Genomic DNA, 26,677 nt, shown 5'->3' on the forward strand with positions numbered 1-26,677 from the left:
ATGTCATCTCGGCATGTGACTGTGGCAGCCAATCACTAGTCACCATGCTGCCATGATTTATTTTTCCATTACTTATTTAGCACCAATGTCTTCTACTGCTCTGTACTAGGGATGCACGATGCATCGAAACTTCAATACTGTTTCGATACCGTGCACCCTCAAACGGTTCCATACCGTTATTTAATGTATTTTGATACAGCTCAGATAAGTAACACTTGAATGTATGAAAGCGCGGCTGCTGCTGTGTGATACAGTTATTGCCCCGCTCCTGAGTACTGACAAGTGCGCGCCGTCAGGATGATGTGATGTGGCCAGCGCTGCACTAATGATTAACGGCACTGAAGACAGAACATGGCGGGAGCACTGAAAAACACCCCCATGTTCTGTCTTCAGTGCCTGAACCGCCGCTCATTAGTGCAGCGCTGATCGCATCACCTCATGCTGACCGCACGCGCACTTATTGTTAGGAGCGGGGCAACGGCTTTATTACACAGCCCCAGCCCCGCTCTAACGGCGGAGATCAGAGAAACTTCTCATCTCCGCCGCTATTCCCCTGAATGCTGCAATCAAAGCTGACCGCAGCATTCAGGGGAAAATGAGAAGGGACGATGCCCTTTGGATCGCGTCACAGGGAATCCCTGTGACTCGATCGAGGGCCATACCATATATGGACAGACAGCCCAGGGTCCATTGAAGGACCCCCGGGCTGTCTGACCATATTTCCTGTTGTTGGGGTATACTTAGGTAACAACTTTCTATGTACTATCCGTACACAGGATAATGTACTGGCATATAGATATATGCCAGTACATTGAAGTGTAGAAATAAAAAAATTAAAAAATGAAGTAGTGTTAAATAATAAAAAACACACATACACACACACATTACAATACACATTAAAATAAGTCTCAATACATAAATAATACACATATTTGCGACCTTAATAACACATTTATAGCGTAATTTATGTTTACGCTGTTATAAATAAAACTTACTCTCACTTATTAATGTGAGGCACGAGGTGTTATGAATTTTTAACCTCCATGTGCCTCACATTAATAGTAATTAACCCCATCATGTACCTCACACATTAACCCAATGTTGTCCATTATGACTGCGGCACATGATGGAATTAATTACTATTAATGTGAGGCACATGGAGGTTTAAAATTCATCACACCACGCGCCTTACATCAGAAAATGGAAGAAGTTTTGTTTTTATTATTGTTGGCAAAGTATCGTTTCGGTATCAAGTAGCGCAATACTACACGAAGTATCGGTATCGAAGTCCAAATTCTGGTATCGTGACATCCCTACTCTGTACATAGATTGTCATTACTGTTAGTGGTTAGTGCTGTTGTCTTCAAGCACTGGGGTCCTGGGTTTGAATCTGACTAAGGGCAATATCTATATTCTGGAGTTTGCGTGGGCTTCCCTTGGGGTTTTTTTTTTCCAAACATTTCAAAAACATACTGAAAGGTTAATTGACTTCCTATGAAATGACCCCAGTCTTTGAGATGGGGAAGTTAGATTGTGAGTCTCCACTAGGAAACCGGAACACCTAGAGGAAATCCACAAGGATGATGGCTGCGTCTAACCTAATAGGTGGAATTTGTCTTCAGCAGTCAAAAATATGTCTCTGCATCATTTTTCAGCCATTTATACTGTAGCAGATGTTTTGTCAGATACTTAAATGGTGTCCAAGTAAAACTGTTTTATTTTGCTCTTTCGCAGTACACCTCCGCACTGACTTATGATGGCGTTCTGGTGATGGCTGAAGCTTTCCGTAACTTGCGACGACAAAAAGTTGATCTTTCAAGAAGAGGAAATGCAGGCGATTGTCTTGCCAATCCAGCTGCTCCCTGGGGTCAGGGGATTGATATGGAGAGAACTTTAAAACAGGTAATTATTGCAGCTTTATTCTTATACAATGGGACTTGAAGGGGATACTAGGACCATATACTTCTGTCTCACAATCGTATCATACTTCTATGTCACATTAATATCTTTCTTACTACTTTTTGTACCCCTAAGATTTAATGTAACTCCTTTTTGTATCTGATATTAATAAATAATCCATTTACACAAGAAATATAGATAACCTTGTGCAATTCCATTTGTAACCAACGGGTGGCCATGTAGAGATTAGTCAAGCCATTTGGTCATGGAAAATGACAGGTCTATGGATATTATTTTCATATTTGTTAATTATCAGTTGGAACTTATATATTTCCTAGGGTTTAGTGAAGAATGTTATACCATACTAATATCAACATTGGATAAAAACTACCAGGACTCAACTATAACACTGGAAATAGGCAAAAAAATAATAATAATAATAATAACATCAATGATTGTTTTCTTCTCAATCACTTAAAGGGACATTCTGGGCCAAACTGATACACTGTTTTATGCCTATATCCGGGCTGGAGAGGGCTGTGTATGACATAGGAATTGTTTATTTGATGTTCTTTGAATCCCTCTGTCATGCATCACCCTCTCTGGCTCTGCAACTGGTATAACACGAGGAGCGCTTTTAGAGAAACCCCCACTCTGAGTCGTTCAGTATAATTTTTTTGTAAAATTATAAAATACTTTCTGTCACCACTAGAGGGAGCTAACTGCATGATGATTTATTGTTGAGATCAATGGGAGCTGTCTAAAACTCCCTGTGCAGTGAGCTCCCCCTAGAGGTGGTTACAGAATTTTAGCATTTAACTGGATGATTGTGTGAAGAGAAGCGGGGAAATAGTTCTGGACCTAATTAGATTAAATACAATGGAATTTTTAGTTCACTTTCCTGCTCTATACCAGCACCATTAATCTCTTAAAAAATTGAACCAGAATTATTTAATAATATTAATTGTTAAACACTAAACCACTCTTGACTTCCAGGGATATTAGATATTAACTGGTAAACCACCCTTGACCTTCAGGGATATTAGATATTAACTGGTAAATTCATGGATTGTGCCTTGTATTGCTGCTCAGACATAGTCAAAGAAGGGGACTAAGCTGCAATACCAGATACAGCCAAAGGAGTGGCGCTGTTTCTGGTGGAAAAACATCTGTAATCTGATATTACCCCTTTAAAAGAGGATATTGCAAACTTGCAGTAAATTGTGTGTTCTGATTGTCCTAAAAAGTTTGACAAATTCAAACAGAGAACGCCATAATAATGTAAGGTTACCTGCTATCCAAATAGTAATATTTTATATGTGTATTACTTTGTGTTTATTACAAGTGTATTGTCTGTGTGCAGGGGCGTAACTAGGAAAGACTGGGCCCCATAGCAAACTTTTGACTGGGGCCCCCCCTCCACTGGGTGTCACACAACCCCCCCCCCCCCTTGTACATAGTGCCTTTTTTACAGCCCCCCGTGTAGATAACGCCATACAGCCTCCCTGTAGATAACCCCATACAGCCCCCTCTGTAGAGAACGCCATGCAGAGTCCCCCCCTGTAGGTAACCCCATGCAGAGTCCCCCCCCCTGTAGGTAACGCCATGCAGAGTCCCCCCCTGTAGGTAACACCATGCAAAGTCCCCCCCCTTTAGGTAACGCCATGCAGAGTCCCCCCCTGTAGGTAACGCCATGCAGAGTCCCCCCCCCTGTAGGTAACGTCATGCAGAGTCCCCCCTGTAGGTAACGCCATGCAGAGTCCCCCCCCCTGTAGGTAACGCCATGCAGAGTCCCCCCCCTGTAGGTAACGCCATGCAGAGTCCCCACCCCTGTAGGTAACGCCATGCAGAGTCCCCCCCCCCCCCTGTAGGTAACGCCATGCATCCCCTAGGGGATACATGTGTGATCGCTAGCAGCGATAGGGAGAACGGGGGACCGAAAGTCCCCCGAAGTTCTCCATAACTAACTACTGACTTCCGGCGTCTGCGCAGCTCAATAAAAATGAAAGGAGCGCTGGTCACGCATGCGCACAAGCGCGACTGGCGCTCCATTAATTTCTACGGAGCTGCCGACACAGACCCCGGAAGTCCGAGGTTTGTGATGGAGAACTTCAGGGGACTTTCAGTCCCCCGTTCTCCCTATCGCTGCCAGCGATCACACATGTATCCCCTATCCTGTGGATAGGGGATACATGTCTTTTGTTTAATGGCAGAGCGGGGAGATACCTCCCTGCTCTGCCGTACTGTTCAGTGGCGTCGCGCTGTAGCAGCCATAGCTACAGCTGCTACGGCGGTAGTTACGCCACTGTCTGTGTGTTTAGAGTAACTTCATACAACTTTTTGCCATGTGGCTAATTACCGCTACGCAAACCGCAGGGGTTTGAGGGTGAATTTTGCTCTGCAGATTTTGACCGAATGGCTTCTGCCAGGTGATACAAGTTGGAAGGACTTGTTTCAATTGGCAGAAGCCACTGCGGCCAAAATCTGCAGGGCAAAACTGCGGCAACCGTGGCACAATTTTGCGCAACACCAATTAGCCGCACAGCAAAGAGACTGTGCCATTCAGGACATGTGAAGTTACACTTAGACGTCAGTTTTAGTCAATGATATTTCAGTAGGTTCAGCACTTAATCTGTTGTCTCATTACAGACAACCCCTTTCATATGGGGGTTGGGAGATCTGGCTCCCGACTCCCCCGGCCAGCCAGACGTTTCCCCTGCACTGTAGGAGAAATATATTATTATATGGTGGCCGTTAAGATGAATATCTGTCCATGTAATGCAAGCATGGCAGCTGCTCTTACAGAGTGGCTCTGCGTTCAGGTTTGTGGAGGGGTCCCGAGCAGGGTAGCCTTCTCTATGACGTCAATGTTCCCTAAAAGGTCACATGGACAGAAGTTACATTGATGACAAGTTATATTAAATATTTGATACGTAGTATAACAAGCTAAGGTCTGGTTCACACCTGCGTTGGAGGCTCAGTTAGGGGCCCCCGTCACAGATCTGGCCGAGATTACTGTTGCCCCATTGTTTGGGGTAAAACCACTGGCACCTGGACGGAAAGCCGACAGAACCCATTAAAGTCAATGGCTTTCACCGGCCGTTGGTGATGTCTGTGGTGCAACCGAACCGGCGCTTCCGGTTTTTCCCTTGTTTTGCTCCTCTAATGGAGCAGAACAAAGGAAAGTAGAACGCAGGTGTGAACCGGCCCTTAACATACTGTAGCTGGCAACACTTATGTCCAGCATCATGAGATAGCCTCTAAATGCATCTGATGACTTAGTTTTACTAAGATATAATATTGATTCCGTCTAATATCTATATATTTTGTATTTAAAGGTTCGATTACAAGGTTTAACTGGAAATGTACAATTTGATCACTATGGTCGAAGAGTAAACTACACAATGGATGTTTTGGAGCTGAAGAGTTCAGGCCTCAGGAAGGTGCGTACATCATTTACTGCTTAATCATGGACAAATAGATGTTCTTAGTGTAACCCTAACACCTGCAAGTTATTATATGTATATATACGCTGACCTGCTTGTTCAGGGTTTGTTCTTACAGTTTTCATTGAGCTGCAGTATCAAAGTGGTCGATTGGTTGAGAATGTTAAATGCTATGTACACCTTTGAAATCATTTTTGTTTTTTTAATAAAGTGTGATTGGTGAAACTTTCTAAATACTTCTTATTGAAAAATATTTTTACTTATTTAGATACAGCTGCTTTGTATCCTGTATGCAGAGCAGCTGTATCTAGCGCTGAAACTTGTATCTGTCAGATCAGTGGGACTGACGCGTTCAGTGTCAGCGGGTCCTGCATGTTTCTGATCATAACTTAGATGTGATTGATAACAGCTGGATCCTGCATGGACCCGCTGTCACTGAACCCTAGTGGCAACTGTATGCAAACAGAATTTTATTATTTGACTGTATGTGAACGGAAGCAAGAGGATTTGGAGCTCTGTATTCAAAAAAGGACATCACATTGTACCTGTTTTTAATTAAAAAAAATACATTATATGATAGGTACACTGCAACAGTATATACACTATACAGTATATCTGTTTCATGTTATGGAAAACTTGACTTGTCTCTTCTTTATTATTATTATCAAGTGCCATCTACTTGATGTTGACTCCTGGTGACCATATAAATTGTGTTTTACCACGTCCCGTTTTCTGTTTGGGTCTTGAATTTCTGCAACTGTATCCATCCGTCTTTTTGCTCGTCATCCTCTTTACCTCCTGCTCTTCCTGTCATGACTTTTTAATTCATTGTGTGGTTTTACATGCAGTTGAACAACAACTAAACAGACAGTAGTATATATATCTAGAATGGGGGTCACCCGACACGCGTTTCGCCTGGCGTAGCAAACTGACGATTCTAGTCGAGGACTAGTGGAGACAGGGCCGCGTAGACCTCTTCATTCATGTTGTATTGGAGTTATGGAAACAGCCTAGTAGCGTTTGGTTGGCTGTTGCTTTGCTTGGCTGTTTCCTTAAGTCCCGTTAAACAGAATGGAGAGAGTCGTGCGCATACGCTGCCCCCTCCCCACAAGTTCTCGTGTGGAATATGCGGCCGCCACACAAGCCGTAACGGGGATCGGGTGACCCCTGTTCTCTATATAGGTGCGGGACATAGAGCTGGGATCCGCATCTATCAGACATTTATGGCATATCCTGTGGATATGCCATAAATACAGTACTTTCATTTTTTCCACATTTTATTATGTTGAGGCCTTTTGCTAAAATAAAAAAAACATTCAAAATTGTCCCCATTATTTTGCACTTAATATCTCAAAATGAGAAAGTGAAAACAGAATGTTAGTAATATTTGCTAATTTATTTAAAAGGAAAAACTAAAATCTTGCATTGACCGAAGTATTCAGACCCTTTACTCAGGACTTAGATGTAGCACCTTTGGCAGTGATAACGGCCTCCAGTCTTCTTGGGTTTGATGCCACAAGGTTTGCACACCTGGATTTAGGTATTTTCTGCCATTCTTCTCTGCAGATCCTCTCCAGCTCTGTCAGGTTGGATGGGGGCCGTCGGTGGGCAGACATTTTCAGGTCTCTCCAAAGATGTTCGATTGGGTTTAAGTCAGGGCTCTGGCTGGGCCACTCAAGGACATTCACAGAGTTGTTCCTAAGCCACTCCTGTGTTGTCTCGGCTGTGTGCTTAGGGTCATTGTCTTGTTGGAAGGTGAACCTTCAGCCCAGTCTTTGGTCCAGAGCACGATGGATCAGGTTTTCATTAAGAATATGTCTGTACTTTGCTCCATTCATCTTTCCCTCAACTCTGACCAGTCTCCTTGTCTCATCCGCTGAAAAACACCCCCACAGCCTGATACTGCCATCACCATGCTTCACTGTAGGGATGGCATTTGGCAAGTGATGAGCAGTGCCTGGTTTCTTCCAGACATGACGCTTAGAATTGAGGCTTTTTGCAATCTTGGTTTCATCGGACCACAGAATCTTGTTTCTCACAGTCTGAGAGTCCTTTAAGTGCTTTTTTGCAAACTCCTGACGGACTTTCATGTGTCGTTTACTGAGGAGAGGCTTCTTTCTGGCCACTCTGCTATAAAGCCCAGATTGGTGGCGGGCTGCTGTGATGGTTGACGTTCTGGAAGTTTCTCACATCTGCACACAGGATCTTTGGAGATCAGCCAGATTGACCATTTGGTTCTTGGGCACCTCTCTTACCAAGGCTCTTCTCCCCCCAATTACTTAGTTTGGTGGGGCAGCCATCTCTAGGAACAGTCCTGGTTGTTCCAAATTTCCATTTAAGAATTATGGTCACTGTGCTTTTGGGAACTTTCAGTGCAGCAGAAAAATTGTTGTACCCTTCTCCAGATCTATGCCTGGACACAATCATATCTCTGAGCTCTATGGGCAGTTCCTTCCTCCTCATGGCTTGGTTTTTGCTCTGATATGCATTGTCAGCTGTGAGACCTTATAAAGACAGGGGTGTGTCTTTCCTAATCATGTCCAATCAAATTAATTTACCACAGGTGTACTCCAATCAAGGTGTAGAAACATTTCAAAGATGATATAGAGAGATGGGGACCACCAGAGCTAAATTTCAAGTGTCATAGCAAAGGGTCTAAATACAAAAGTCCATTCAAAATTTGAGTATTTAATTTTTAATACATTTGCAAAAATGTCTAATTTTGGAGTATTGAGTACAGAATGATGGGGGAAAACATGAATTTTTATTTATTTTAGCTCAAGGCCTCATCATAACAAAATGTGAAAAAAGTGAGAGTTTAAAGAATTTCTGAATGCACTATATCTCAGTTGGGAAAACTCCTTTAAATGAATAGTTTATCTTTATATTCAAAACAGGATGGAATCAGATAAAATCTGTATAATATGTGCAAAACGTTTGCAATCACATATAAGATGAATATCTGAAGTCCTACTGGCATGCAGCATGTTAATGCCATAGAAAAATGTAGATTTACCCAGAATCTGCGAGAATTCAGCTCCTGTTTTAATTTCCTTATAACATGCCCCGGAGCAGAGTGTTGTTGTATTCAATCCTCATCACTGAATCAATGGGGTATGGACATGGGAGGGGGAATGACTCACAATGCATGTGAATGTGTCACCATCGATACTTTTATGTGCATTGACAGTTGTGGCTGAGAGATTAGGGAGTGATGGTGACATTGCGTTGACGCTCGATCTGTGATTGGGGGCTGGGCATGACTACAGCAGCTCTCAGCCTGGACGATGACACATGGCATTTAGGAAACCTGGGACATTTCAAGTTCAAATAATCATCAAACACTGAAATTGTATTATTCTTATTAATGTTAAATATTAAAGAGGCTCTGTCACCAGATTCTCAAACCCCTATCTCCTATTGCATGTGATCGGCGCTGCAATGTAGAGAACAGTAACATTTTTAGTTTTTTTTTAAAACGTTCATTTTTGGCCAAGTTATGAGCAATTTTATATATATGCAAATGAGGTTTGAAATGGACAATTGGGCGTTTTTTTTTTCGTTATGTCCAACTGGGCGTGTATTGTGTTTTTAACTGGGCGTGTTTACGTGTATGACGCTGACCAATCACTGACCAGTCAGCATCATACACTCCTCTACATTGATTTACATGTGTCCTGATAATGAATACACATGATCATCCGGCCTGGACGTCATGTGTATTCATTATCAGGACACTTCTGAATCTTTTCAGTGAGATTTGCAGCAAGGGAAACGAAATCTCGTTTATCTCCAAAATCTCGCGAGGTTTCGTTTCCCGTGCTAGAAATCTCAAAGAAAAGAGTCAGAAGTGTCAGGATTCTGAATACACATGACGTCCAGGCTGGATTTCATGTGTATTCATTATCAGGACACTGCAGTAACGTTAATCTCTGTTTATGTGGCTGCACATCGCTGCTGTGTAAATCAATGGAGATGAGTGTATGATGCTGACTGGTCAGTGATTGGTCAGCGTTAGAGATGAGCGAACTTATGAAAAGTTCGGATTGGCTAGTTCGCCGAATTTCACGAAAAAGTTTGATTCGGACCAAACTAGTTCTGACCGAAGCTGTAATTTCCGTGCGCCAAGCATGGTACTGTCCAGGGTGCTGTAAGAGTTAATGGGCTGCACTAACTCTTTCAGCAACCTTGACAGTACCATGCTCGGCGCGCGGAAAATACAATTTTAATGTAATAAAAAATATATATAAATACGTTCATACTTACATTCCTCCTGTCCGGCCTCCAGCGATGACGTTTCATCCATGTCGCCGCTCGCTGCAGCCAATCACAGGCTGTAGTGGCGGTCACGCACATCACTTGACCGCCTCTGCAGCCAATCACAGGCTGCCGCGGCCTCTGGAGCCAATCACAGGCTGCCGCGGCCTCTCAGCGTCATACACTCCTCAACATCTGCACGCTCCTCTCCTGAAATATTCTGTGCTGCTGTGAACTCTGCTCTTACCATTACATAGATCTCAGTCTGTTACCTCTCCTCCACTCCTGTCCTCAATAACACCTTCACATGATTGGCAAGTCACCACGTAATGGTAAGAGCAGACTTCACAGCAGCACAGAGTATTTCAGGAGAGCAGCGTGCGGATCTTGTGCGGGGTGGTGACTTGCCAATCATGTGAAGGTGTTATTGAGGACAGGAGTGGAGGAGAGGTAACAGACTGAGAGCTACGTAATGGTAAGAGCAGAGTTCACAGCAGCACAGAATATTTCAGGGGAGGAGCGTGCAGATTCTGTGCTGCTGTGAACTCTGCTCTTACCATTACGTAGCTCTCAGTCTGTTACCTCTCCTCCACTCCTGTCCTCAATAACACCTTCACATTATTGGCAAGTCACCACCCCGCACAAGATCCGCACGCTCATCTCCTGAAATACTCTGTGCTGCCTTAAACTCTGTGGACAGGTCAGGATCCTGTTTCTTTTAGATGCTGCTGGGGAACCCGCTTGATCCACTATATAAGGCTGCGCCTCCATCCTCTTCTGCCCTAGTCACTTATTCCCAAGCACTGTAGCGCAGCCTTATATAGTGGATCGAGCGGGTTCCCCAGCAGCATTTAAAAGAAACAGGATCCTGACCTGTCCACAGAGTTTAAGGCAGCACAGAGTATTTCAGGAGATGAGCACGGCCGGTCACAGCCGGCCATGGGCAGCCGGTCGTTTTTCCGAGCCGTGCTCCCATTATAAAGTATAGGAGCACGGCCCATAAAATAAAAAAAATAGAAGATGTTCTATCTTTTTAACGGCACGGGCACCTTCCCGTGAGAAAACGGGAAGGTTCCCGTGGCTAACAGAAGTCTATGGGCCCGCTATTTCGGATCGTAATTACGACCCGTAATAACGGGTGTTTTTACCGTCGTGTGCATGAGGCCCCGTAATGACGGGTGGCTACATGTGTGCACCCGTCATTACGGCAGTGTTGCTAGGCGACGTCAGTAAATAGTCACTGTCCAGGGTGCTGAAAGAGTTAACTGATCGGCAGTAACTGTTTCAGCACCCTGGACAGTGAATTCCGATCAGAATATAGAGTAACCTGTAAAAAAAAAGACGTTCATACTTACCGAGAACTTTCTGCTTCCTCCAGTCCGGTCTCCCGGCCGTTGCCTTGGTGACGCGTCCCTCTCGACATCCGGCCCGACATTCCTGGATGACGTTACAGCCCATGTGACCGCTGCAGCCAATCACAGGCTGCCGCGGCCTCTGCAGCCAATCACAGGCTGCAGCGGCCTCTGCAGCCAATCACAGGCTGCCGCGTCAGGAAAGAAGGTCGGACCGGAGGAAGAAGAGGGACTCGTCACCAAGACAACGACTGGGTACGTATGAAATGCTTTTTATTTTATTTTTAATCAGCAGCCTCTTTTCTCCATCAGTGATTGATAGAGACAAGTGGCTGCCGATTTGTATAATATTTTTGACCGGGTTCGGTCAAAAGGTGTTCGGCCGAACCCGGTGAAGTTCGGATTCGCTGCGAACCGAACTTTTCCCGATGTTCGGACCGAAACCGTGTTCGGTTGTCCCGGTTCGCTCATCTCTAGTCAGCGTCATACACGTAAACACGCCCAGTTAAAAACACAATACACGCCCAGTTGTCCATTTCAAACCTCATTTGCATATATATAAAATAGCTCATAACTTGGCCAAAAATGAACGTTTAAAAAAAAAAAACGTTACTGTTATCTACATTGCAGCGCCGATCACATGCAATAGGAGATAGGGGTTTCAGAATCTGGTGACAGAGCCTCTTTAATATTTAACATTAATAGGAATAATACAATTTCAGTGTTTGAACCTATTTAAATAATGTAGTGGGGAAAAACGGGTGAATATCTTCATCTTCTATGAAATAAACAGATTTTTAACTATAGAAGCCCTGGAATGCAATCTAGCAATATGTATGGCCCCATCCCCCACTGAGAGCTCCGACGAATGTTTACCATAAATGTATAACAGATCTGCATAGGGGAGCTCTGTTAATACTGATGCAGTGTGTGAGTGCTGCACTGGTATCACTCCTCTGTGCAGTGGGTAACAGATTGGGTACATGCCATGTTGCTGAATCTGGCTTAAGCTTAAAACGTCAGGTCGGACCTTTTTCAACACATTTCTGAATAGAAAGCAGTGAACTTTATCAACCCCTTCCCAACATTTGACATACAGTTACGTCATAGCCGGGAAGGGTGAGTATGGGGCGGCCTCACAGGCAGAGCCCGTTTTATACTCAAGGAGTTTTGGTTGAAAGTTGCAGGTAACGCCTCACTGCCATTGTCGGGATCATAGACAACTCCTTTTAACCATTTAGATTGTGAGATCAATAGCAACTGCGGCATCTAAGTAATTAGAAATAGGGGGTGGCCCTCTCACTCAGCCCATCGGCCACCCTGCGACGCAATCTACTGAAGGCCTCCAGGTCTGCCATTTTGTGCTCCTTTTATGCCCTGACAGAGGCAATAAAGCCTGACACAGGTGATAAATATTTGATCTGTGGGGGTCCTATCGCTGGGACACTTACCAATCCTGAGAATGAATGTCCTGTGTGCCCCATATGAATGAAGCTGTACTGCGCATGCTCGGTCACCGCTCCATTCATTTTTTATGGGACATGCTCGATATAGCGGAGTGCTAGCTCTGGCAGTTCCATAGAAATTGAATGGAGCGCTGACTGACCATGTGCAGTACTGGTCTTTTCAATTGTAGGTGTCCAACTTTGTGGCAAGAGTTTGGGAAAGTTCCTTTCCTGTTTCAGCTTGGTGTGGAAGAGCTTGACTGACATGCACAGAGCCCTGACCTCAAGCCCATCTAACACCTGTGGGATGAACTAGAACAGAGTCAGTGTCTGACCTCACAAATTCTCTTCTGGACAAATGGGCGAAAATTCTCACAGACACACTCCAAAAGCATTCCCAGAAGAGCGGAAGATGTTTCTGCAAAAGGGGCTCAACTCCATGTGATGGTCAGGTGTCCACATACTTTAGGCCATATACTATAAATGCAAATAATAGAAAATTTCTAGTTTCAGAATTACAAAAAAAAATAAAATGGTTCAACGTATTTACAATTTTTCAAAATGAAATTATAGCTTTTTATACGTGTTAATATAAAAATCTACAATATGTTATCTTCTGGTCCTTGTGTTCATCCGTAGAGAGTAGCAAGTAGTTCTTATGTTTTCTTTCTGGTTTTGCGAAAAACCCTCAAACAGTCAAATGTCAAATGTCAATGTGTCCAATGTCAAATAGGCATGTGTCCAATGTCAAATAGGCAAAATATAAAAACCATGTTGTACTTTTGTTAAGATCTCATAGATCTCATAGATGATAAGTCCTTGTGTTTTCTATTGAAGTCTTCAATTACACTCAAAGGCAATACCTTCAGAACAGACAAAACGGTGTTACGTTTTACAAAGTTACAAGAATGGTGTTATAAGGGGAAAGTAGAACGACCTGCTCAGGTATTATAAAAACTAGAAAGACTAGAGAGTTCTGGCTAACATTTTAGCTGAGTAAGACACCTTGGGGTTGTTGTGGTCATCCAAGATACCTTGATCCCACATAGATTGCCATATTCTTTAAAGGATGCCGCACTTTTCCACGTGATGTCTTGCATGGATGGGCATAAAGGCTTAGGCATATCAGGCATAGACAGGCATATGGTGGTGGCACAAGGTTCAGTGGCAGACAATCCGATCTGAAGTTGACTTTGAAGGAGATGACTTGACATGGTATTTTTATGTTGTTCAATTCATAACCTATTAGTCTTTATTGAAATAGGATGTGCATGAGCCTGAAGAACAGCAGAGTTAACGCAGACATGCTCAGCCACGTATCAGAATTTGTTTAGGATAAGTCCTGTATCTTTTCCTTGTTTTCTTATACCTACAAAATAAGACAAAATCTACACGGCAAGATTTCCCACCCCCACCTAGTTGTGTGTACTCCTAGAGTTCAGTGAGGCTGAGTGATTTGTATCTTCTTGAGGGCTCAAAGCAGTGGTGAATCCAGAAACAAAATCTGTGGGGGGGGGGAGGAAAGTAGTGACATGTAACGCGCTCTGTGGCAATTTTTTTTTATTAGTTAGTCACGCCTCTCGCACCGCCCTTAAATTTTAAGCCACATCGTGAACAGAAGACGGAAAATAAAAGTGGGATACATTGAGGGACAGGCGTACACTTGCTCTTTCAGTCACGGGCAAGTGTACACTACTACTATACAAAAACAAATATAACCAATAATACCACTATATAGTGACCATATAGTGGTCAGAAATCAGTTCTACACTGGCGGTCTGCAGAGTATCATCACGCCTCAGACTATACAAGAGAATCCAGTATTGTTCAGACTCAGTCACAGGCAGAATACATAACTATTAAATCCAGTGACTTACAGTTGATGCCTTCTTTAGAGTCGTTCGCATTTTCTTTCCCATTTGGTCCAGACCACTAAGTTTTCTTCCCAGACATCTTTGGCCTTTTGATTGTTCAGCTATCATAACTCTTTGTAGCAACACAACCTCAGTATCCTGCTGCTGCCCCTGGTGCCCCCATTACTCTACCTACAGTGCTGTCCAATGCCTTAAAATACTATACGGCCAAAATAATAGATGCCTGAGGACAGTTGAAAGCTAGAAAATGCTGAGCCCAATTGCAAACTTTTGAATAGCCCTCCCCCCAAGCATTTACAAGCTCCTTGTAAGTTAGGGTGAAGGCACACTTGACGAGTCATAGTAAAAAAAATAAACTCCCTGTGAAAGTGCAACTCCCAGCATGACCTGACAATAGATCAGCCACTCAGCAGCAAATACAAAATGCAGAATGGGGGCAGGAAAAGAACCAAACCCCAAAAACAGATTCCAAACCAGACCCCTAAATAAATACAAACGCCAGACCAGACCCCTAAATTAATTCAGACCCCAGACAGACCCCTAAATTAATTTAGACCCAAGATCAAACCTCTAAATATATTTAGACCCCAGCCAAGACCCCTAAATTAATTTCAGACCCTAGACTAGACACCTAAATTAAATTAACTGTCCTTGGTCCCGGGTCCTCTTTATCTCTGGGCACCGCTGCACAAAGGGTCCTTACGCCGGCAGCGTCAGAATTGCTGCATGCTACATACTGATGCTGGACGACGGCAGTACCCAGTACGGTGGCGCCCAGAGCTAAAGAGGACAGGGATCCAGAAAAGGTAACAATGAAACTCACAGTATACAGTGAAACCTCTCCAAAAGACCATCTGTTTGACCACCCTTTTTTCTAAATCAGATTTCCTATAACATATTTTCAGCTCCATCATACACTATGTACAATATTATAAATTTTCTTTGAGAAGACCACCCCTCTAGAAGATCCTTTTTTTAAGGCAATTTTGGGTGGTCATCTTACTGCATTGTTACAGTACTTTAGTAAAACAATGGCACTTACATTACTCCTGACAACTTACACGTATGATTTAAGAAGGGCAGACCATAGTTTTCAACGTGAATTCTCTCTTGTAATCATGATGTCTGATGTCACTGATGTCTCTTATAGGTTTCTGAGTAATAAATTATCAGGCAGAATGTGCCTGGACCATTATATACCAACAATCTAAGAATGCACCAGGTTATTAATACAAATCTTCTATGCCCCATGTATTCTGCAGTTGTTACTGAATCTTGTGCAGGCCGCTTCCTGTAAATTATATAAGGCTATTGCCAACAAGTCATATCTTTCCCTCCCTGAAGTGGACTGTGGTCTGCACAATGCATGTGAAATGTGAGCTGCTGCTCCAGAGGCACAGTCTGCAGCCTCTCTTGTGCATTGAAGGCTATGTAAACCTTTGAATTATTTTCTTAATTTAATGTATGTGTTCAGTGATCTTAAACATTTTTGTAATACACATTTATTAACAATTTTATTTAGCAGCTTCTATGTATTCACTACACATGGAAGCTGCATAAAGCCACTTTAAGCCAAATTCGTCAGTCAGCTTTCCTCTGACACAATATAACCCCAAAAACCCTGAATTTAACTTAGATTTGATCATTATTAGGGAAATTGAAGCTTCTGCCCACAACAGGGAATTCCCATAAGCAAAAGAGCAAAATTTGGAGAAGAATTTGAATGACAGAAAAAATGGGTCGGGTTAGTGTTGAAAACATCGGATATTTCTGGCCTCATTTGCATACGACGTAAGACATTTTGAAACTTCTTTTTAGAAGGTATGCTGCGCTACTGGGGACAAACAGGAATACATTTAGAAAGGTCTTTACATGACCTAGAGCGTGGTGGAGTCACTTTAGGGGGGCCAAAACCGATGACAGGTTTCCTTTAAGAAGGTTCAATGTGTCTTATTTTTCTACCTTTTGCCTGGTTCTTGGAAAGAGCAACATTCCCAAAAACTCAGCATTTCAACTATTTTCCTAAGGGCATTTAGGAATAAAAGTAGTAAAATAGTTTTAGAGGTTTTTCTATTCAGTGTCCTCAGAAGAACATATGTGTTCCTTAACTACTAAGACATTTTTGGTCTTCGTAGACACCTGCACATTGAATTATATTGCATGCATAATTCAGCAGCTCAAATGTGGCCAAGAATTTTACCTTGTTAACTGTGCCAGGAGGAAATATACCTTTGTCTAGAATGTCTTCATTTTAACATTCCCTTATGGAAATGAAACTGTTAGACAAGGATGTGCCGGGGGCAATGTTTTATGTATTTCATTCGTCTATGCTTTTTTACTGGAGATTAACGGCTCGCAGCAGCAAAATATCACAGCGACTCTTTCTGTGACCTTGGCCACTTGACATTTTAAGGTCATTTGGTATGGTGAGCGGACTGGTGTGCAGTCGCTGCGGGCACTTTACAGAAAGAACAAAGAATACCGAAAATATTAAATTAAAAAAAGGTGAAATATGGTCAAAAAGAACAATGAAATCCTTCCATCGTTGATTAAAATATTAAAATGTATTGCAACTGTCAGTTTGAAAGTTTCCTATTGTTTCGTTTTTGTCTCATATAAAACAATGGATGTTGAAATAGTTTAATACAGATCCATATTTCATCCTTGATTGTTTTATATGGGGAAAATACGGCTTCGTATTATGGAAATTCACCCGCCAACAAAACACAGACAAGGCTAATTCTTCTGTTTTGGTACAGAAAAATCTATAGTGATCTATAGACATAAAAAATCATTACATTCGCACACTTCTTACTTGCACATAGAATATCTGATGGTTAATTGGTTAAATGGATGTCTTTCTTGGTAGGCACATTAGTACAAGTAAGACTATGTTCACAATCGCGTTGTGCTGTTCCGTTGTTCTGCAGGGGAGCAGAACAGGGGAATAACTAAACCAACTGTTCCGTTGTACAACGGATACCGCCGGTTGCCGATGGAACCCATTAACTTTAATGGGTTCTACCGGCTTTCCGCCGGGGTGTCCGTGATTTTACCGGACACAATAGCGCATCATGCTGCGCTATTGTCTCCGGTAATCTCGGGTAAAACCCTGCCAGATATACGACGGAGACCCTTAACGGAGCCTCCGACGCGGATGTGAACGAAGCCTTAGTCTATTTACACACCATGGTTCTAGTTTGCCCTATAATATTTATTTTTGCTTTTTGCAATTATAAGCCGCTGAATTTAAAGGGGTTGTGCAAGATTAGAAAAAGATGGCTGCTTTCTTACAAAAACAGTGCCACACTTGTCCACAGGTTTTGCATGGTATTACAGCTCAGCTTCATTTACTGCAATGCTAGAAAGAACATATAAACAAGTGTCGTGCTGTTTTTGGAAGAAAGCAGCCATGTTTTACTAATCCTTGACAATCCCTTTAATTTTTATTCAATCTGTAGACTGATGACCGTAGCAAAGGTCAGATTTACTGGGGCTAAATTAATTGTAAATGCTTAAGAAAAACAATATTTCTTAAACTTAAATCAGACTTAGTTAAATAGTTAGTACGGTTGAAAAAACACACAAGTCCATCAAGTTTAACCAAGAGATGGGAAAAGGGGAGGAAAAAATTTCTACACATTGACATAGGAGCTAATATTTTTTTGTTCTAGGAAATTATCTAAGCCTTTTTTAAAGCCATCTACTGTCCCTGCTGTGACCAGCTCCTGCGGTAGGCTATTCCATAGATTCACAGTTCTCACAGTAAAGAAGGCTTGGGAGTGCCCCCTTGTTTTTTGAGGTGGTTTTACATGGAACAGGATTTCACCATATTTTTTGTAAGACCATTGATATATTTAAGTTAATCATGTCCCCCCTTAGTCGTCTCTTTTCAAGGCTAAATAGGTTTAATTCTTTTTCATTTTTCCTCATAACTTAGATTCTCCATGCCCCTTATTAGCTTCGTTGCTCTTCTTTGTATTTTTTTTTTAACTCCAGGGCCTCCTTTCTATGAACTGGTGCCCAGAACTGAACTGCATATTCTAGATGAGGCCTCACTAATGCTTTGTAAAGTGGTAATATTACATCCCTGTCCCGTGAGTCCAAGCCTCTTTTAATACACAACAATATATTGCTGGCCTTTGAAGCAGCTGATTGACATTGCATGCTGTTATTGAGTTTATGATTTACAAGTACACCCAGATCCTTCTTAACAAGTGACTCCCCCAGTATAGCTCTCCCTAGGACATATGATGCATGCAGGTTATTGGTATCCAGATACATCTTCCATAGTCTGAACTATATTACATAGCTTGGTGTCATCTGCAAAAATAGAAATAGTGCTATTAATCCAATCCTCTATATCATTAATAAATAAGTTGAATAATAGTGGTCCCAGCACTGAACCCTGGGGTACACCACTTATAACCAGGGACCATTCAGAGTAGGAATCATTGACCACAACTCTCTGGATATGGTCCTTGAGCCAATTCTCAATCCAATTCCAAACTATACTTTCTAAACCTATAGATCTTAATTTACCCGTTAGACGTCTATGGGGGACAGTGTCAAATGCCTTTGCAAAGTCCAAAAACACTATATCCACAGCGGCCCCTCTGTCTGGGCTTCTGCTCACCTCTTCATAAAAACAAATCAGGTTGGTTTGACAACTTCTGTCCTTAGTAAATCCATGCTAGCTGTCACTTATAATACTATTTTTTGCCACATAATCCTGTATATAGTCCCCCAATAGCCTCTCTAACATTTTCCCACGACGGATGTTAAGCTTACTGGTCTATAATTACCCGGGGAAGACCTATATCCCTTTTTGAAAATAGGCACCACATTTGCCCTGCGCCAGTCCCTTGGCTCTATACCAGTCACTAGAGACTCTCTGAATATTATGAAGAGGGGGACAGGAATAACTGAACTAAGCTCTTTAAGAACTCTAGGGTGTAACCCATCTGGTCCCGAGGCCTTGTGTACATTTATTTTATTTAACTTAGCTTGGACCATATCTATATTCACCCAATTCATATATCAACTGATATATTAACAGCACTGGCACCGGCTACATCAGCTGCTCTTTCTTCTGTTGTATATACAGAGCTAAAGAACCCATTTAGTAACTCTGCCTTCTCTTGATCCCCTGTGACCAACTCCCCATTACCACTATCTAGGGGTCCTACATGTTCAGACCTTGGCTTGGTTTGGGATTTGTTTTACTATCATTGGCCACATGCCTTTTTGTATAATTTACAAAGGCTACAGCTGTACCCTCAGATTTGTATTTTTCAAATGCCCTTTTTTTGTCATGTATTGCCCTTTTTACAGAAGGTGTAAGCCATGTGGGGTTTAATTTTAGTCGTTTATACTTGTTACCTATAGGAATTAATTTTGCACTATAATTATACAAAGTAGATTTTAAAATCTCCCATTTATCATTTGTCCCATTATTTGACATTAGTTCTTCCCTGTCTATGTCCTGAATTACAGCCCTCATCCTGGGGAAATTGGCCTTCTTAAAATTAAGTGTTTTTGCCCTCCCAGCCTGTGTTTGTTTTTTACAGTATAGGTAAAATATAACTATATTATGATCACTGTTACCGAGGTTTTCACGAACATTGACATTCCCAACAAGCTCTACATTATTAGAAATGACCAGATCCAACAGAGCTTCACCTCTAGTCGGGTCTTCCACAAACTGGCACATAAAATTTTCCTGCAACAGGTTGAGCAAATTTCTCCCCTTCACAGTTGTAGCCAAACCATGACACCAATTAATATCCCTGTAATTAAAAGCTCCCATTATAACTACAGTACCCGCCTGTGCAGCCCGCTCCATCTGTTTATATAGCTTTATAGTTCTGAATGTGATATGCTTTTTCAACTTTAGTCAATTAAATTGCATGAACTGTTCCACACATGCTCTCCACATAGCGGGACAGGAACTTCTATTACAGTTACCAATGATGATTACCAATCAGTTATAATGGAGAAGATCACCGATCAGACTCCATGGCTCTATACTTCAAATGTTTTAGCTTATTTAGGACAATACTGAGAAAAGAAAAATCACACTGTCCTCCCCAGCAGACAGAGATGGTACAGGTTCTAACTGCTCATGTGATTTTATACTGAGGCATCATGGGATTGATCACATAGCACAAAGAAAGAGAAATCAGGGAGATCTAATCATGAACATAGTGTGTGATCAGAAGCCGGCAGGGGCTTAGACTGCAGGGAAGGGAGTACAATATACATATAGGAGCTGGAGAGACAGTCAGGTGGTCGGGGGAAATTTCATGGAAAGTGTTGTTTCCGCTGGAAATCTCCTATACCCTCTTTCTGCCAAGGACATATCTCATGCTAGCTGTGATCGTGCCTTATTTAGAGCAAGTTGGAGAGGGAGCTGCAAATGGTTGCAGCTCTTATTTCAGCAGTGTGGAGGAGGAGAGGAGGGTTAGCAATGGACGTGCAAGCAGGGTTCAAGGAGAGGAGGGGGATCTAGCATCCTCCTTCTGTCCCTGTATATCTGTGGATGAGCCCAGGTGGAGAGGTAACAGGAACTTTTGCTCATGTTATCAAACCCTCTTATCAATCAGAAAGTATACTTGCTCTTTTATTGTCATATATGGGGGTCTTCTTTTAAAAATAGAAGTGATAAGATGATCAGTAGCTCATCTAATCACCGAATCAGTAGCTCCTCGAATCCATTAATTGACTCGCGTCCCGTAAATTTACCAATTTCTGGATCATGGCCTCAAACAAGTTGCACCAAGCACTTGCACCACACGCACACATCAATAAAGTATGTCATTTTTAAACTGTCGGAATACTGTCTGTAACCAATCTTTAATGTACAATCCGCTAACCGCTACTCTACCAATACCCGTTATACTCTACAGTCATAGTGATAACAGTTATCACTGAAAAAGGATGTGTACATTTCTGATGGATGCAAAATATTTCCGTCAGTCAGAAAATACATTTTCATCCACTAATGGTCACCATAAGCGATTTTTTTTTCTAACTCCACTTCAAGACAACTGCAATCTACAGGTTGTCTGCATTCAGAAAATAGGTTTGGGGGTGCACGCACTATTCAATTTTATAGGTTGTTACTTTTTTAACATTTTGAGATTAAAACCAGATTTTTGTTCTTCTCAATTCTGGTGATTTTATCAAGATATGTGCATGTAGACATATGTCGTATGCATGAACTCTGCACATATTGTACTTTTATTTTTAGGATGTGTAATGCATCAAATTTTCTGTTTGGGTCACACCTTTAGGCTCCCTTGCACCCTGAAGCGTCACTACAATATTTCATTGTATCCGCGTCTTAAGGACGCAGATACAATTGAATACAAGGAACTGGACTGGGTCGCTGATGCGGCGGCAAATAAAGAGGGCGTCTGGGGACGTCCAGACCAGTCGGGCCCCGCGTTGTGTGCCACTTTGTGCCTGTTTGTCTACTTTTTATAAAATATATAGGTTTGGGAGTTTAGTATGATTTTTTATTTTGCAATTTAGGTTTTATTAGTACATATCAAAAGTTTAAAAATTGTCCCGACCACTAGAGGCGCAAATGTCCAAAAATCCCTGGCAGCCAAAGGCTTAAAGTGCAACGAAACCTTTCGAAAAATAGTATGTGACATGAAATCTCTGCCATATTTGCCCCATCTGCAACATATTTTTCATACATCGTGAGACTTTTTGTGCATTTACCAAATTAACAATATAATTGTTGACTATTTTTTAATTTAAAACTCCCATTGCAGCCCAGACAGTATCAAACCTTTATTCTCTCTCTCTCTCTTTCTCATTATCTGTCTCTCTCTCTCTCTCTTTTTATGTCTCTCTCTCTCTTTCTTTCTCCCTCTTTCTCTTTTTCCTCTCTCTTTCTTTCTTTCTCTTTCGCTCTCTTTCTCGTTCTCTCTCTTTTTCTCCCTCTTTCTCCCTTTCTCTCTCTTTCTCGTTCTCTCTCTTTTTCTCTCTCTTTCTCCCTTTCTCTCTCTTTCTCGTTCTCTCTCTTTTTCTCCCTCTTTTTCTCTCTCTTTCTCCCTTTCTCTCTCTTTCTCGTTCTCTCTCTTTTTCTCCCTCTTTTGCTCTCTCTTTCTCTCTTTTTCTCTCTCACATTTTCACATTACTAACATTTTTGAAATTAGTAAAATTTTAGGTCGGTACTATGGCCCAAAATTCAGCCCCCCCCATGGCCCAAAACCCCGACCCCCCAAATTTAGTTTATCCTACCAACCCCTTGGGATCCAGTTGTTAAGTCCATAATGTGGATGCTAAAATGCGATTTTATTAGAGCGTGTGAATCCAACCTTAGGGTGAAATCTATCCATGAAATTTAGTAGAATTTATGAAAGACTGTATAATGCTGAGGTCTCATATCATCACTGTAGAACAAAGACTTGCCACATGGGGCAATTGCCAATTCCTGGACGACATTTTATTAAATGCAGATTGTTTTAATATGATATCTTTATATAATGTCAATTTTCCTCTGCTTTCCATTTTTCAAATATATTTGAGATTTCTATATATCCATTTTTGTTCCCTGGAATGGATGTACACTTTTCTACAGAGACCACGAGCCCTGGGGAGCTGCTGCTTCTGCTGATTGCAGTAAGGACAAATTAGGTCAAATGTCAGAATGCTGATGGCTTGTGTGTGAACAGGAGCTGAATAGTTGTTATGAAGACACAGCACAGAATCTGTCACGGAGGTCTCTGATGGGTTGTAATCAGCAGCAGTTCTCCAGGTTTACTGGTTCTCGATACAGAGAGCGATTCGGTAATGCATGTCATTCTTCATGGTTTATTGAATGATTAAACCACATTGCGAGCAGCTTCCCAGATCCTATAAATGATCGGATTCTGACAATATTGACAAAACATAATCCCATTCTACTGTATCCTCCGAGGGAAAGAAAAAATACAATTCTAAATGCAGCATACTAGGGGCTATAAAAAAAATGCAGATCCAGTCTATCATTTTTTCTATGTATCATAGTAAAGATGTAATATAGCATGTTGTATATGATTAAAATGGAATTATGAGATCTCGTCATGGAAAAAAATATGAAAATCCACAACTACCCCCTCAGAAGCAGCAAAAATATAAATGTAGAAGAAAAAAAAGTGAATATATACATATATATATATATATATATATATATATATATATATATATATATATATATATATATATATATTTATATTTACTGATACTGTGTATTTCTAGGGGTTTTCCCACGAGGGACGTTTATGACATATCCACAGGATATGTTTCCATAGCAGTGAATAGCAGTTACGGAAGCAGCGCAACATGCGAGCTACGCTGTGTCCGTAACTACCAATTAGTTCTATGGGGCTTCATGGTTTTCACCTTCATGGTCGGAAATCAGCCGACACACACAAAGGTAGAACGGGGTTTAGGGGCCCCGTTCTGGAGATAGGTGTGGATTCCCAGAGGTGGGACCCGCATCTATCTGATATTTATGTCATAAATGTCCATTGTGGGAAAACCCCTTTAATGCATTAAAAGTCAATCAACGCCAGATCAATATTTAATGTAGCTGCACAATTATAGCAAGGATAACCAAAATGTAAATATTGTTCATGTAAAAGTCTATTTGTACCTGATAATAGGGGAACAGTCAAGGAATGATCTGCGCTTTCTTTCCATAGTATGTACAGTATGTGTGAAAATACAATGCCATGGGCATTTGGGTTACGCTGGCATTATCTGTGGAGTTACGTTAGGGACACGGCTGTTTTGGCCTTCAGAATTCAGTGGGTTTTCTTGTTAGATTTTTAGTTTCTTTATCCTTAATTTTTTTATTATTTTTGATAGCCGTATGAGGGCTTGTTTTTTGCAGGACGAGTTACTTTTTTTAATGGTACCATTTTGGTGTACACATAACTCATTGATTAACTTTTATTATTTTTAATAGGGATAATAGGGAAATACAGAAAATCCGTCATTGTTTTTTTGTTTTTTTTTATTTTTTCTTTTTTTATGTTGTTCACCATGCAGTATTTAAAGGGGTCCTGTCATCAACATCTTACCTGTTAAACTCGCCGGACCCCTCAATGGCCGCAGCTGTCCAGAGTTTGTTCCTGTTCTCTTCTTTCCTGAAGTCCTCCTCTGTCAGTAAATATCGTCGTTTAAACTTTCCCCGCCTTTTATGGTAATTATTTTTCCCTCTGGGATGCAGCTTCTTAACCACACCCACTGCCACCACCTGTCTGGCCCTGACTGGCTAAGGAGCTGTCAATCAAAAAGAAGGAGGTGGAGTCCACTCTGAGATGCTGGAGGAATGAAAACCTGACTCTTTTCAGATGAAGATTTGACTCTTTTCTGCTCATTTGCATATGGCGTGGGACCACTGAAAAACGGAATACTAAAGCTACAGAGCTTACTTAGAACATATTTATAGCTTAGATGACAATGATTTTTCACCCACTTTCACCAGGTATTGCTGGCTTTATAGCTAAAATGCTGGTGACAGGTTCCGTTTAAGTTACAAATGCGGCAATATGAAATATGTCATTTTCCCTATTTTTGCTCTATGAGTGTATTTTTCATGTATTTTTACTTTTTCACACGGAGGAAACTTTGAAATTCCGCCTCCCATTCATTTCAATAAGAAATGGATGCTTCTTTTTCCTGCTTGCTGATTTTTTCAGCTAGCGGGAAAAAGAAGCATCCTGCTCAATCTTCTAGCGGATTCCGCCCGAACCTCCCATTGATGTCAATGGGGGGGAGTAATCTTCCTGCCAACGGCAGGAGTAGTTCCAAGGCAGATTTTGCGGCGTAATCTGCCACGCAAAATTTGCCATGTGAAGAGTGCCCAAAGCTTTTTTAATTATTGTTTTTATAAACTTTATTTCTTTTTTGTCCCTCTAGGGGACTTGAATATGCGATCCTATGATTTCTTTAACACACTGAAATAGTTCGATTTTGCATTGTATTATTGCCTGTCAGTGTTTTACTGACAGGCAATCTGTTACATACACATGGTAGACATGGGTGCGTTTACTAGACTGCCGGGTGCCATGACAACCTATCGGGTTGCGAGCCTTCTCCTGTCTAGCCACTTAGATGCAGCGGTCGCTATTTACCGTGACATTTAAAGCTTTAAACAGTTGGGAATGGAGTTATCTGGATCCATTACAGTGGGATGTCGACTATTATTTACAGTCGGCACCCGTTGGTGATGGTGTGGCCACCCAGTAATTGTGATGTGAATTGCAGAAAGTCAATGGTTTTATTAGCATGTTGAATTATTGTATTGAATTGATTAATGAAAAATTGGAGTACTTAACCAAATTTAAGAAAAGATAAGAGTGGACATATCTTTTCATCAAAGTTGCGACAAAAACATAACAAAGCCTACGCGTGTAAATACACCATCAGAAACCATATATTCCTGCTCCATATATTGTGACACTCTTTTTTGATTAGGAAGAAAATAGCCTTGTAACAGCCCGACCACTCCTTCTACCATCTTCTTTTCAGGCCTGAACTAATAACTTTACCCAGATCACTTCTAAGTTACTCATTTTTCAAGCTCCCTTGACAAGAAATCCATTTGAAAGGAGGATGAAAGAAATTACGTTCATGCTATACATCTATATTTCAAGTAAATGGTCTGTGGTGGAACAGTTTATTAAAGGAAAACTATAAGGCCAGTTTCACACTAGCGTAATACGGGATCATTTCTCTGTCCATATTACAGCCACAAATCCCGGCCCAATGATGCTGTTAGTTCGGGTCAACAGACCCATAGCTGCCCCTGCAACTGTGTGAAACTGGCCTTAGAAATAAGTAACACTAAACTTCTGATAGCCTGGTGTGCTTGGGAACAAGTCATTTTTTCATACCATTGGTGACATGTCTAATAAAGAGACTTTGCAATCCGAACCTTTCCAGTTAGCCAATAAAAGGTAACACTTAAACACTAAACTTTACAGTATTTCATAGTTCCTTGGATAATAATTACCTTCTCGAAAATCCACCACAGGTTATCTCTGACTCCTCTTTTATGTCATTGCATATCTTAACATGTCAGAGTTGGATCTGTGGTGTTCTGGGTGTTGAGACCCTTATTAATCGCTGGAACGAAGGGGATGAAGTGCTCAGCTGATCACTACTGCCCCTTTGTTTAAGCCATCAGTGGGGTTTTATGATACAACAAGTAGTCTCTAAATAAACACCATCAAAATTAAAATTATACCCCTGGGCGAAACTCCATTTTCAAGAATTGCGAGAGGAGCAATAATTGTTGTGTCTATCTTGTGTCTGCTATCTCTTAGAACTTCTCTTCTGTTAATATTTTTATTTCTTCTAAAAGTTACTTAAACTATATTAGGGGAAGAAGAGTGACA

General features: G+C 41.5%; 1 protein-coding gene across 9 annotated transcripts in view; it reads left to right on the forward strand.

Moving 5' to 3' along the window:
* Window positions 1-26,677, forward strand: part of GRIA4 (glutamate ionotropic receptor AMPA type subunit 4) — a 315,636-nt gene that overhangs the window by 235,148 nt on the left and 53,811 nt on the right. For all 9 annotated transcript variants that reach the window (XM_075851546.1, XM_075851547.1, XM_075851550.1 and 6 more), the window contains exons 7-8: window positions 1,735-1,902; window positions 5,238-5,342. In XM_075851546.1, coding sequence (XP_075707661.1) covers window positions 1,735-1,902; window positions 5,238-5,342 — 273 coding nt within the window. The remainder of the gene's footprint in view (window positions 1-1,734; window positions 1,903-5,237; window positions 5,343-26,677) is intronic.

This window comes from Rhinoderma darwinii, chromosome 2, assembly GCF_050947455.1.
Source record: "Rhinoderma darwinii isolate aRhiDar2 chromosome 2, aRhiDar2.hap1, whole genome shotgun sequence".
Taxonomy (NCBI): Eukaryota; Metazoa; Chordata; class Amphibia; order Anura; family Rhinodermatidae; genus Rhinoderma; species Rhinoderma darwinii.